Here is a 13,787-nt window from a genome sequence, read left to right as displayed (position 1 = left end):
CTTGCTAATGAAAAAGCAGCCTACCACTCCAGGGAACAACCCAGGGACCTCTAGGGAAACAGCCTCTAGATCTGTGCCTTGGCAGCTCTTTAGCAAAGGGACCAAAAAGGGAGAAGACCTGGCCTGCTGTTTCTATTTCAACACTGAAAATTAATGCCCTTGCTGGCCAGACTTAAGAATGCACATAATCCAGGTGAAGCACATACACACAGCATGTTCAGAAATCTAATTGCTGATTGAAAAATATATTAATCTCTTTATTTAAATGCCAGTGCCACAAATGAAAAGAAACTAATACAGGCAGCCAAATAAGAGGTATATTTCCACAGCAAACATCATAGTCTTAATCTGGTATCACTTATACATATTCACGCCATGAACTTCAGGAGGCCTTCTGTCAAACAACTAGCACCTGTGGGTGGCTGCAAGTTTTGCTTTAAAAGTGTGACAGAATATTTCTGCTGTTTGTGTGTTCATTTTACCTTCAGATGTTGTGTTGCATTCTCCAGCTCTGACAATATCCCAGAGGGCACACGGTCAATACCAGTGAGGTTCACTGAAAGCATGGCCTCGTTGAGATCATCCAAACTGTTTAACAGAACTCCTGTGCAGTTGTCATCACAAGCTAAATAAACAATTTTAAGGAATCAGTATTAGTATTAAAATAAAGACAAAGTACTCCATTTTTGATTTAGACAGTATGTGCCTTCATCATTTCAGTTAAGAGTGATAAAGTATAATAACTCTGAATATACAGATTCGTAGTCTTGCCTTTCCCTTCTTGCTCAAGAGTGAACTTTAGTCCACACACATTCTCTTTAGATTAGCACACATTAGAGCCCTATTGGCCCTGCTAACTATTGAGCTGCTTGCTGTATTATAAGCTTACTGAGCCTATTGATCTATTTTGCAAAAACCCATGTTGAAGCCACTCAGTCAATCAGGTTTGGCACACAGGAAATTCAAGCCTACAGTCCTCTAATTCCATTTATTTTTTATTTCCCAGGTTTTTTTTAATTTGTATAAAATAAAACCAGAGTTCTAAATCCTGTTTCATTATAGAAGCAGATTGCTGTACTAGATGTGTCTTTCTGCCACTTACACTCAAAGAACTACAAGAATAATTATTGCGGGAATATGACATTATTGGTGGAGAATACCAATAAACCTGGGATAATTCCAGAAGTATTATTACACCAACCTCATATCCAAAGGGTCAATGACACAGGAATTCAAAATTTTGCAGTAAATAAGATACTATATAGTTAACCAAAGTCTTAAAATTATCTTTCCTTAAACTTTGTAACACTAACTAAGCTATTTTAAGGATTAGCTGTTTGGCTGATGTTATGATCTCTACTGGAGTTTCCTCTATGTTCACAGAACGGCTGAGGTTGGATGAGAATACCTTCTCCAAACCTCTCTGTTTTACAGAAATAGTAAGTTGTTAGCGTTTCTTTCCTTCACAGAAAGAACAGGACCTGACATCACAAACCCATCCAAGGAGTAACCATGTGCAGATAAATATCCCTGGAGTGGACCACAGCCCCTTGGGAAAGTAAAAAATTTAAAAGCCACCTACACACACACTGGTCTTCCAGCAGGAGATGCCTCGGCTCACACTCCTCACAGAGCTGCCCTGTCACCCCCGGCTTACAGACGCACTGCCCAGTGGCAGCATCACAATTCCCGTGGACAGATCCCCCTGGATTGCACTGGCACAGGCGGCAGCTGCCACCAGGGAGCTCCGGGTCACCGTAATAGCCAGGGGAGCACCTACAGGCAGGAATGGCACACTGAACATCACAGGATAGTCATCATGACATCAGAATGCTACATTTACTGATAGCTTGGGATTTTTTATTAATAGTTCAACAGTAACCAGCAAATCACTCCAAGTCCTTGAGCACTCATTTATACACTTCTTTATGAATACTGAATAATGTGAGTGAACATACAGCTCATATTAACCAAATTTTTCTTGGGAGTTGGGAGTACATGGAAACATCATGTGTAACTCACCTTTCACAGTACTGTCCTTCATATCCTGGGAGACAAGCATCACAATGGTAATCCTGAACACCTTTCAGGACACAAGTGGGACTAAAACTGCAGGAAGGAGAAAGAAATACCTGCTATCATATAAATAAGAGACCATACAGACAGATAACACCTTCAACCACAGGTTAAATACTGTAAGCAACAGCATCTTCTATTTAATCTGATTGCATTGATCTAGAATTTGTACTTTAAATTAGTTACGTTTGTTTCCCAATGTGGCCCAATTACTGCATAACATGCTAGAGCACATTATGGCTTTCCTTTGAAAGGGTAAGACAACGTAAAATGGATGCTGTATGATGTGGCTATTGTATGTATTTAACTGATTTGAATGAAGACACCAGAATTGCTAGACTCTCATTCTGACTCAATTATACAAAAGCAAACAACTAATATGCTTTTTAAGCTTCCAAAAAAACCCAGCCTGCACAGCATTTTGTTTTTCAATATAGAGTTAACTGTTCCTCTACCAAACAAGCAGATGCATAAATTTCAGACAAAAGAGTATTTATTCTAGCCCTTGGATTGATCTCATGAAAAGTTTCCGCATTGAGTGGGGATAGCCTAAATTTTTGTAAATACAAAAGTACTGTTCTCTGAGTGAAGAGGCTCAGATTTGATACTAAACAATGTCACACCAAATTAGTTGACTATCTATAAGAGAGTCTATGTGTCTGTTCTAGTCTTAAGAGAAAAAATTGACTCATCTACCACCTAATCATCTTATTTTAAAATTTCATAGTTACCAGTACAGCACAGAATGCAAGCTCCATTTAGTAAATAAAAATAGGCAGCATTCAAATGTCTAAAAGTTAAGGACACATAACGATAACCAACCTCTGTTGTCATAGTGTAGGAGGAGCGGAAGGAGTAGGAGGTTAGATGTACAACACAAGAAATGGGAATGGTAAAATGTACACTGGATTTAGTAAGCTGTGGTTACCTGACAGGGTTGGCTCTGGGACAGGCACAAAGGGAGCAGTCATTGGCAGATCCAGTTACTTTCCCATAGTAGCCTGGAGCACAAGCACTGCAGTGATCACCAACTGTGTTATCTCTGCAGTTCTGAGACACAAATTCAGATGGTTTCAAACAACAACAACAACAGGAGTAACTTTATCTATTTTTATCTACTTTATTAATACACGTGTACAGTTTCCAACAATGATCTCTACCTACTGGTCAGCATTCTCTGAGTGAAAAAACCTTTTATGCAAACAAAATGCCAGCATATTTTTCTCTTATGTGAATGTCCCTTCAGGCAGGCTGACCTAATTTCTTTTCTAAATTTCCATGAAGTATTTTTGCTACTACTAATCAATTCAAGTCAGGACATCACAGTACATATAACAAAAAATCCTAAAAAAAACCCCAAACCAAACAAAAAATCAGAACAAAAGAAAAAAAAACAAAAAAGGAAAAATTAAACAGAATACCTGGCTTTTCTGTTTCAGCATTTCAGCAAATGCTGACAACTATCCACACTTAGGATTCACAGACACCACATTTAATTTGTCAAGAGTACTGATCAATAACCGGTGTTATTATATAATAACCATATTATTTTAAACACTAACTTGATAATAATAAATAATTTACCTGATTAGTCCCCCAAGTGAACAAAAATACTTTTCTGCTTCCCCCCTTTTTTTTCTTTTAACCTTTCTTTTCTCTTATTTTATAATTCATGCATCTGCTAGTGCGTATTTTAGTTCGGTTGATGAGGTAAACAGTAGCAATGCAACCTCCTATTTTATGGGAGCAGAAGTCAGGTGAAAACCAACTCTCTTGCCTATACCACTCAGCTGGAAATGTCTGAGTAGTAATTTCAAGACAGATGACTTGCTGACCCTCAACAAGAAACTAAGAGGAAGAATGATAAATATTCACCTCTGTGAAAGACCTATGCATTTTTGCCTCATAAAAGTGAGAACCTTAGTTCTTACTCATGAGCTACATACTTTTGTACAAACCTCAAAGTAGAAGAATGGCTTAGAAAAGCCTGAAGGACTACAAAAACTCACTTAGAAACAAACTTCAAGAATGAATTCAGCAGAAGTTGACGCTGAACTAACCCACTCACCACTGGAAAAATAAAGCAACTGGGGAAAAAATTAGGAAAAAGTACTGAGCAATGCCAGGGAACAGCTTATTTGGTTAGCCAAGAACTTGCTGTCCACAGCTCATCAGACCACAACAGAGAGGAAATATGTTAGTCATATGTGACCCCTCTTTGCAACCTTTGGGATAAAATGAGAAAAATGAGCAAATAAATTTAGCCGAGGCATATCCCTACACTACTGTAGTCTCTTGGAATTAAAAAAAAGCCTCATTCAAAGCTGCCCAGAGGATTCTCTTCCTGAGAAAGAATTTACCTTTGATTTAACTCTGTAGTGTGGTATGGCTTACTGCATCTTTTATTTCTTTTTTGTGTGCCTAAGCAGACCTTGTCCAGACACCCAAAAAGTCCCACGGAAATAAAGAAGTCTTAACCAATATACAAGCAATATTAGAAGTAAAAATTAAAAGCAAAATAATTAATGATTTTGAGTATGTTAATGCCCCCAAACCTTCCTAAATTTACTGAATGGACCTTAAGGGAAACTATTCAGATTTTCCACCTTTCAGAGTTGGCAGGAGGGAATCACATTTTGTCCAAGAGGTACAACCATATACTTCTAAAAACTCCTTGGATAGGTTACCACCATTGTATGCTCAAGTGAAATCAATAGAAGAATATAAGACATACATACCAAGCACTTTCCAGTGTCAGGATCACAGGTTTCACTGTGGTTGTTGCACTGACATGGCACACAAGGTGCTATCAGAGTGTGAGCCTCTCTTACACTGAGTTCTGTATGCTTTCCCCTGTAGTAACCTGGAGCACAGCTCTAGTTGTAAGGGGAGTAAAAGAAAATTTAAAAAAATTATCATAGCTAACAGCTACAAACAATTTTAAAAGCCATTTAAGTAACTTTTTTTTCCTTCACATTATAAAGTACACAAAAAGGATTCAAGGGTTCAGTACCTGGCAGGACAATCCAGTGTAACCAGCAGGACACCTACACTGCTCTACAAGATGAGCTAGAGGTCTGCCTAGATGCATTTCTTCAAACTTGACTGCAATTTCCATTGAGATATTTGCAATTCTACAAGATATATGCAGAGGAGAGTGTGAACATCTAAAGAAACATGAATGCCAAAAAAAAGATCCAAAAACATTTTCATGCTTCAAGATCAGGGCTACAATACATAATCTTCCATAATTTCCCATACAAATATCTCAAAAACTGAAGATTTTTTTACTTATTGATGGGATTCAAGAATCTACAACTAAACACATCAGAAATTATTAAAAGCAATAAAGGTTCATCTCCCTCAGTCTGGAAAACTTCCCAAACCCACCACACAAGAGTATGTAATTCTTTCTCAGAAATATTAGACAACTACATTTGTCTTGTGGCACAATTTTGCACAGAGCTAACAATAGGATAACTGAAGGCAGGTGAATCAAAAATAACACAAAATCTGGAGCTGGATTCAGACTTCTTCAGAGCTGTGAAGACATACAGACATCAGGTTTTCACTGGATGCATCTTTGCTTGTCTTGTGAGTTTCCAGACTGACAGATGCAACAATGATATCCCACCCCCTCCCTCTCATTAGCAACTTAGTTCTGGAAAAAATGGTAATAAAATGCTACTATTCTAAGGTAGGACTGTCTTATTACCACTGTCCAGAGTGTTTCAAGTGACAGGAGACACCTAGATTGATACAAACCCAGGAAACTCAGGGGATCATGTGCTTTAATGAAAAAAAAAAAAAAGAAACAAAAAATTCAATATCCATAAAAATAGGATGGGAAAGTAGTATTTTAGAAAATAGAAAATATTTAACTATATCATCAGTCCTGCAGATCACTGCCTCAGCCTGTGCTCCTTTGTGTGTCTTGTTATTGAAGCAAGCACAGAGCCATTTAGTGTTTCACAAAAAAAGAGTTCAAGAGGGATTCTGCTGTAATTAAAAGTCATAAATGTTTTTTTGTCAGAGGAAGAGTAAAAGTCATAAATAGGAAATTGCAAATTTCTCTAAGTCTTTACTGTACAGCCCAGTTGGGGGTATTTTTAAGTTAAATTACAGTAAATGCAATAAAATAAATAAATAAATACAAAGAGAGGTTGCTTTACCTGCTTTGCTGTAATCCTTGGCCATAAGCTGCCTTGATAAGGATGTATTCAACATTGCTGAGCACAGACATGAAATCAGAACGTAAGACAGGCTTGTCAGACACAGAGTTAAAATATTTCCAAGAATCCTAGGGAGACATGACACATTCATTATTATTATTCATTTATTATTAAAACCATGAACATCCACACTTACTTCAAGGTAATGCTGTGTTATTGCTGTCTTTTGGCTTACCTCCTTCATTTCTACTTCCTTGTCAGTTCTTACTCCGTTTTCTGGAGGAGGAACATCTACATAGATGACCAACTTGCTGGTGCGACCTCCTTTCATTAGAATCTGTGGCTCAAAATTTGAGGTTCCAAAGCCATCCAAAGCATAAAAGGCAACAGTATATCTCAGCTTCCCTCCATAGGCCATGAGCTATTTGGATTAAAAATTATTACTGTTACTCATTCTAAGGCTCAAGCTACTAGTTGAAAATCATCAGTTAACATCATCTGTAGACTGGGAAACTGCCAGTCCTTTGAAGAATTGGCAATAAAACATGAAAATTGAGTTAAACTCAGTGGCTTTTCCACCAAGGTTAAACACATATTTCTAAAAAGCAGTATTTCTAGTTTCTTTACCTAGACCCTCTCAAGGTGTGCATATGATTTTCATTAAATTCCTAAGCAATAGAGATTCCATGATCTGTATACTGATTATAGCATCAAGGTTGAAAATTCTTTTAAGTTTCTGCAATGAAATCAAATATATACAATGAAACCACTGTTTCCCCCACCACAGAATTTTTACTGTGAAGTAATTAAATATGGGTGTTACCAATTTACTAGACCAAGAAAAATCTTGTTAGATAAGGGTAATGTAAGTATATTGTTTGTTCCTGCTGTAACTAAGTTCTATCACTGAATAGTTACAATATTATGACCTACAAGAACAGAACTAACACAGAAATACGTTATGAAGATAAAGTTACTATTCTAGAGTAAACGAGTGTCTGTTGGATAACTAAGTTATTTACAAAGCATTACAGTTATTTCATGTTCTTACCTGGTCTCCCTGAAATTGCTCTGGCAACTTCCAGTAAAATGTTTCTGTATTTAAGTATTTTCTGACTATGGCAGCATCCAATAAAACATCAGGAAATTGTGAAAATACTCCTTCCACTGTTCCAGTCAAGTTACTTTGAGCTACTACACACAGAATAGCCTGATCTGGAGTTAATGTTATCTGCAACACAAAGACCAAAAGATTAATTCAACAAAATATCCTGTTTACAACTTTAGCTGCTTTGAAACAGTCGACAGCCCATCTTGGAGTAACAAATGTCCAACCCAAAAACCCAGAAAACACATTTGATGTTGACTTTTGTAAGAAATGAAGAGTGAAATGCAAGGTTTCAGAAATAAGAGTATGACCATCTACCATTTGCTCTCTTTTTTCTTCTGACCTATGCCACTGGCCCTGTAAGCCAGTCAGAACACTCAGTCTGATCCATTAAATGTGCACACCAGTGTGGTAACATGAGGAAAACAGCAAACCATGTCTGTGTGGTTATATTGCTTTACTTACAGGAATTCTCACATGATCTTCTAGTTCTGAACAAGATGTGGACATCCCAAAACAGAAGCATGGAGTACATCCTAGAATGTTGTTAGCAGACAGACCAAAAGTTCCAGGTTTACACTCACTGCATTGTAGACCAAAAACATTTTCCTGGAGGATATTAAAAAAAAAAAAAAAAAAAAAAAAAAAAAAAAAAAAAAAAAAAAGTAGCAGCACACTCATAATGCTTCACTATCTAAATGAAAGATTATTTTTGGAAGAAAAACTAGTTGCTACATAAATTACATGCAGAATATCAATTATTTTATGCAATCTGTTTTACTGTGCAGTACTTTTTTCATTATTTTCCAATGCTGTTTTGCTCTCTTTCTTTAGAAAAAAAAAGCAAAACAACAAAAAACACAGCCAAAGTCCCATACAAACAACCACAGATCATTTAAATTAAACTCATATATTTGACTGTCTATCAAAAATTAGCAACTACATATTTAAATTCAAGACGGAATATTCTCCCAAACCTGCATCTGGAAAAGGAGCTCCAAAAGCCAAATAAACTGCTCAGTATGAATAGGAATCAAGGGACCTATTCCCAAGTGCGTATTTTTGCACTCAATTCCCAAATGGTAAGCTGAACTTCAAGAAACACCCAAAACTACAGCCAATGCCCACTGGCACCTTTAACCAGAGATTGGACAGACACCCAGGAAGGTATAAATTTGTTGACTTGAGGTAAGTTTTCTATCACTCAGTCTTTCAAGACTGATTCCCATCTTTTCAGAAGAATCTATACTATCTATGTTCTTAATGTTTCCTTTCCTATATACAAGAACATCTCAATTTCACTATTAACAATATATCTGAGTTATTCTTAAGCACTGCTTTTGGTTCCAGCATAGGAAATTAATTTGAACTTGCAACATAAACATATTTCAAAAAACACTGATATTCTCTATTTAGTATTTATTGGTTTCTTCCTATCATTATAATTTGAATTTTCAAAAAAAGCAGGCTATATCACCTGAACTAATGTGTTGTGCCCAAACCTAATAAAACCAAATGTGTACAAACAGAAAAACTTCACTGCTTTTCAATTTTTCCTGAGTAACAGTAACATCTGCCACAGAAAATCTTTTAGCAGTGATCTAGGTATACCCATAAATGACACAGATTGCCTTTTGAAGTCCCTTCAGCCCCGTATCTTCCTTGGCTTTAATCAAGGTCTAGAAAACACCAATGCTTTCCCAGAAGGGGCTGAATAACTTGGTACCTTGCAGGTACAGACGCCACTTTCTTCTTCACAACCGCAAACTCCTTCAGTGTCATTACACGTCTCTGCTTTGGTTCCACTCAAATCACAGTCACAGGCAACACAGTCTGGGTAGTCCCTGTAGCCTAAGGCACACCTGGAACAGTCTCGTCCTCCAAATTCAATTTTGCACTGGCACTGACCTGTCAACACATCGCACTGGAGACTGGCTGAACCAGTGTTGCTACAGTTGCAAGCCTTAGTGGAAGAGAAGAAATGTTCATAAATAGCAGATCTTAAAAAAAAAATTACAGCAGAAACAGCAGAGTAGATTTAAAAACAACACTTAAAACTCCATGTTTGTCAACAAATACTGTACAATAATAAAAGGGAAGAAATTCCACACAGCACTGAGGTTGTTTTGGTTTGTATTTCAGCAAAGAACTGCATTTCCAGTAAACAGTGGATGGCAAAAGGTTAGAAGCTTTGTTAGTTCCCAAATATGGGTTGGGAACCAAAGGAGTTGAAAGAATCTGTTCCAGAAAACAAAAATATATCCAAAATACTCAATTTACAGTACTAGTAATGGAGTACAGCAAGTAAATTAAATAATATTGTATAAATACTAAATGAAAGAAATCGGCAACTATCATCATTTTGTAAATATGACAGAAAGGAAAATCTTACAACTAATACCCTTTTAAGATTTCAAGAAGCATTAATAGATTTTTTTATCTTCCTTGAGCTACTTCCACTATTTGATGAGGAATCAAAAATCTCACTGCATCCCAAAGGTGGGAAGCTCAGCATGCAGTGCAGCTCAGTACCAAAGGAAAACTGTTTCCTGGCAGAGTGCATCCTTCATTATGCAATCAGTATTATGAACCTGTTACTACAAATATGCAAAGTGGGTGCACTTTATTTGTCATTCTTTTTTGAAGCAGCCTGGATTAGCCTTCAGTCTTAATTTCTTATCTGTGGTTACTTAACAAGCTCAATTTTGGTCTGTGGTTATTTCTAACTGAATAGGCAAAAAGTACATTCCATCTATCACTACCTACTGTGAGCATTTTCCCTGAATTATTTTCCTCATCAGGTCTCTTTGAGATGAAAAGCCTTTACCTTGCCAAGTCTTGCATGCCAAGACCCACAGAAGAATTACTGTCTATCCTCTAGCATTTGTCACAATTTTGCTGGTTACCCCACAGCACTCTTCGTACTAAGTATTGTATTTTACTCTAGCATGGGGTACTATAATGCCTAGTTTAATAGATTTTATGGCCACACAGGTTGACAACTTTGGCTCTCAGGTATCAGTAAAGGCCCAAAGCTCTGAACATCAAACTCTAAAATAGTAAAAATTTACATGTATTCAATCTCTAGCTACTTGTGATAAAGATAAATAAATAAAATACAACACAGTGTGCTGCAGCACAAATGAAAAGATTACACACAAGACTACAGCTTTGCTACACTACTACACCCAGAAATGGATGGTGAATATCAAGAAATTCTCTAGAAACAGAGCCAGATAAAGTAACCACTTTTGCATTCTGTGTTGCAAAACCAGTCTGGGCTTCTCAGCATCTTCCCCATTTCATTTCATCCACGTAGAAAACATGTGAAGAGTCTCTCCTGGGTTTACCAGAAGACATTGCTCCTGATCTTAAGCTACCACATGTGACTAGTCACCATAGGGAATATCCCTCTGTTACTATTATCTGAAGATCACATTACTGTTTGTTGCATCAAGAAAGGATCTAAAATACCTTTGAGTATTTCACATTCATTACTGCAATGCTGCAACCAAAAGGAATGATAAATAACCTAGCAAAAGTGAGCAACTATATTCAATTACACGGAATCACTGGCCAGTGCTGTGGAATCACCCTGTGAAAGGAACACCTCAAAGGAAATGCACAGGGACCAGCACACTGTATTTGCAGTATGTTAGGTAAGAATTGACAGCAAGCTGACAGCAAACAAAGCCATGGTTTAAAGACCAGTTACCAATTATGTTACTATAAATCACTAAGATGGTTAACTCTGAAGACTTACTAGGATTACTTTACAATCCTTACTCTAAATTATTAAAGAGAGAAAAAGGATACCAATTTGGCTGACACTTAAATACTTACTGCATGTAATGACAGACCTTGTCAAGTTGATTGTATTTGTGGTTTTTCCACTGAAATTACCCATTACATTAGTGTAATTGAGGCTTTTTAAATCTCAATACTTATAAAAATAGTTTGGACCAATGCCATATCTGACAGGAATTTACTGCATAAACCTAAAGGCATGAATGGTTGCTATTCCTTGGATCTGCACTGATTTGGCATTTAATTGCTTAATCATAAGCATTAAGGTGAGATAATGGGAGCTACCATTGTTCCATCCATTAAACATTAACTACATTACACCATTTTAATTATAAATTTTGAGACAAAATGCCTGCAGTAACTTTCAAGACACTTCCGATGTTCTTAAATCTGTAATATTATCACTTACTGATTTCCACTGAAACTATGTTCCCAATTGCTCATTGCTTCTATGGTTTAATAGCACTATTTAAACACCTAGTGCTAGAACACATACCTCACAATTTTAATGTGAACTATGCACGTATCCAGAATAAGCGCTCTGATAGTATTTTCAAAGACAGTCCTCTTAGAAGGTTCCTCAAAAAACATTGTGCCACCCATTGTTTTGCTGGTTTTTGTTTTAATGTGAGCATGTTGCATTAACACTTTGAGACAGAATAAAAATCGTGGTTCTCAAAACAAGAGTCCAGTTCTGACATTTGTATAACACAAATGGCTTTTAACAGCCATGGCTTTTCACCCAGCCTACCATACCTTGCAACCAAGTTTAGGAGAGAGTCCCCAGTAATTTTCTTCACAGAGTTCACACTTTTGTCCCTGAGTGTGAGGGGGACAAATGCATTGGCCAGAATCAGCATTACAGTTGTTCTGAGTATGGGCACAGTCACAGGCTGCAAGAGAAACAGGACCACATGAGTAACTTTATCCATGCTTTACTACTCCAAGACCACCAATAGTCTTACTTTCCTTATGCAGTACATTTCCACTAGGAAATCCTTGCCATCCCTAATCACTGAGAAACAAATCATGAGCACAGTGACATTTTGTCTTTTTACTGGAAGTCCATTATTGCTTATTGACTTAGCCTATTTGGTGTTTCAAAAAGCAGTGCTGCCCTTTCACAGGGGGATCAACAAGACCAAACAAAATTGCTTTTGGAGTAGAGTACATCTATAGGAAAACATTTCTATTACAGAGCACAGAAAACTCATCAGGAGATATGCTAATGTTCTCAAGCAGGTGAAAGGATTAATCTCAAGAATTGCCTATTGAATAATAGAGATGAATAATTATTTTTATAATAATTAACTGCAGGATGAACTTGGCTATTTAAGAAGTATTAACTATTCCAGTTAAAAAGCAGAACTTCAGGAAAGTGATTTTATCAGTCTTTTTAGCAACATTAAAGTAATTTCCAATAATGAAATGGTTGAAGGCAAGGGATCTTTGATTCTTAGTAAAGACAAAGTATATTCATTTCAAAATATAATCTTATCACAATCTCACTGCATATTTCATTTTAATGTACTGTTTGAGGCATGAAAAAAGTGGTTTTGTCTGGCTGGAGAAAAGGCAGGCATTCCTTTAGCTATACTGTACTGAAAAGGGCATCTTATTAACATGAAAAATAAGGTTTTGATGGCATGTTCTCATCTTAGATAAACCATTTCTTCCTTATCATGACTAAAAATTGTACACAGCCAGGTGATGATAGGAAAATAGAGTCAATGACTTCTTATCAAAGTATGAAACACATATTTAAGAGTTAAATGAAAAAATAAAGTAAAAATCTTTAGGAGTAGAAGCTCTCCACTTTCCCAACTGCAGAAAAAAATCATACTCTTTGAAGGACTAAAGGGGTTTTGTAATAAAGAGACAAAGGAGCTATTGAGGATGTAATATTTCTCTCATGCACCCTTTATGAGTTATTTCATAGTCACCACCTTTTACAAGGAGCCACACAGTAAGCAAAGGAATGTCTTGTTCCCTAGCTTAATCAAAGTATTAGTAGACCTTCCTACAGATTCTTTTGTATTGTCATCAAAACAACTGACCTTTCCCAGAGTCCAACATACAATATATTGCTGAAAGAAATTCCAGAGAAACTGTGGAAGGATCTCTGGATTAGAGCTTACGTGTGCAGCCACCATCCTGGAATGCATAAAAGCCATGAGCACAACGGTCACACTTCTCTCCAGCCACTCCTGGCACACAGTGACACTGCCCCTGATGATCGCAGTCCTCGGACACTGAGCCAAACTGGCTGCAGTTGCAGGGAACGCAGCCAAGCCCAGCAAGCAGCCCATAATACCCGTTCTGTTGAAGAAATAAATAGATTTGAGCTATGTTTCATAAATTTTTGAAAACGCTACAATATACACTTTTGTTTTCTTTTGTTTACTCCCTATGATGTCTGACCTGCATGAATCATGGCCAGCACTGTGTGACTGCTGTGGAAAGACTCCTTGGCATTATCTCTTCATTGTTACCAGCTGTAAAGCAATATGCACTTGGGTGAAAAACTCAACCCTGAAATGCTCTTGTGGTTCTCTAATCTCACAAGCAGGACACTATGTTTTGCAGTCTGATGTTAGTCTAACTCCAAGGCTTGCATGAGGTGA

General features: G+C 37.0%; 1 protein-coding gene across 1 annotated transcript in view; it reads right to left on the bottom strand.

Moving 5' to 3' along the window:
* The window catches only part of LAMA1 (laminin subunit alpha 1), a 62,242-nt gene that overhangs the window by 31,995 nt on the left and 16,460 nt on the right, over positions 1 to 13,787 (bottom strand). Inside the window, exons 16-28 of the mRNA XM_083869569.1 lie at positions 13,302 to 13,482; positions 11,920 to 12,056; positions 9,083 to 9,319; positions 7,822 to 7,965; positions 7,300 to 7,479; positions 6,484 to 6,669; positions 6,249 to 6,376; positions 5,090 to 5,210; positions 4,815 to 4,952; positions 3,005 to 3,126; positions 2,023 to 2,109; positions 1,583 to 1,776; positions 483 to 625 (exon numbers count right to left, since the gene is read on the bottom strand). Coding sequence (XP_083725695.1) covers positions 483 to 625; positions 1,583 to 1,776; positions 2,023 to 2,109; positions 3,005 to 3,126; positions 4,815 to 4,952; positions 5,090 to 5,210; positions 6,249 to 6,376; positions 6,484 to 6,669; positions 7,300 to 7,479; positions 7,822 to 7,965; positions 9,083 to 9,319; positions 11,920 to 12,056; positions 13,302 to 13,482 — 1,998 coding nt within the window. The remainder of the gene's footprint in view (positions 1 to 482; positions 626 to 1,582; positions 1,777 to 2,022; positions 2,110 to 3,004; positions 3,127 to 4,814; positions 4,953 to 5,089; positions 5,211 to 6,248; positions 6,377 to 6,483; positions 6,670 to 7,299; positions 7,480 to 7,821; positions 7,966 to 9,082; positions 9,320 to 11,919; positions 12,057 to 13,301; positions 13,483 to 13,787) is intronic.

This window comes from Zosterops lateralis (genome assembly GCF_965231275.1).
Source record: "Zosterops lateralis genome assembly, chromosome: 1".
Taxonomy (NCBI): Eukaryota; Metazoa; Chordata; class Aves; order Passeriformes; family Zosteropidae; genus Zosterops; species Zosterops lateralis.
The sequence above is the reverse complement of the archived record's forward strand: the minus strand, read 5'-3'. Positions and strand labels throughout refer to the sequence as shown.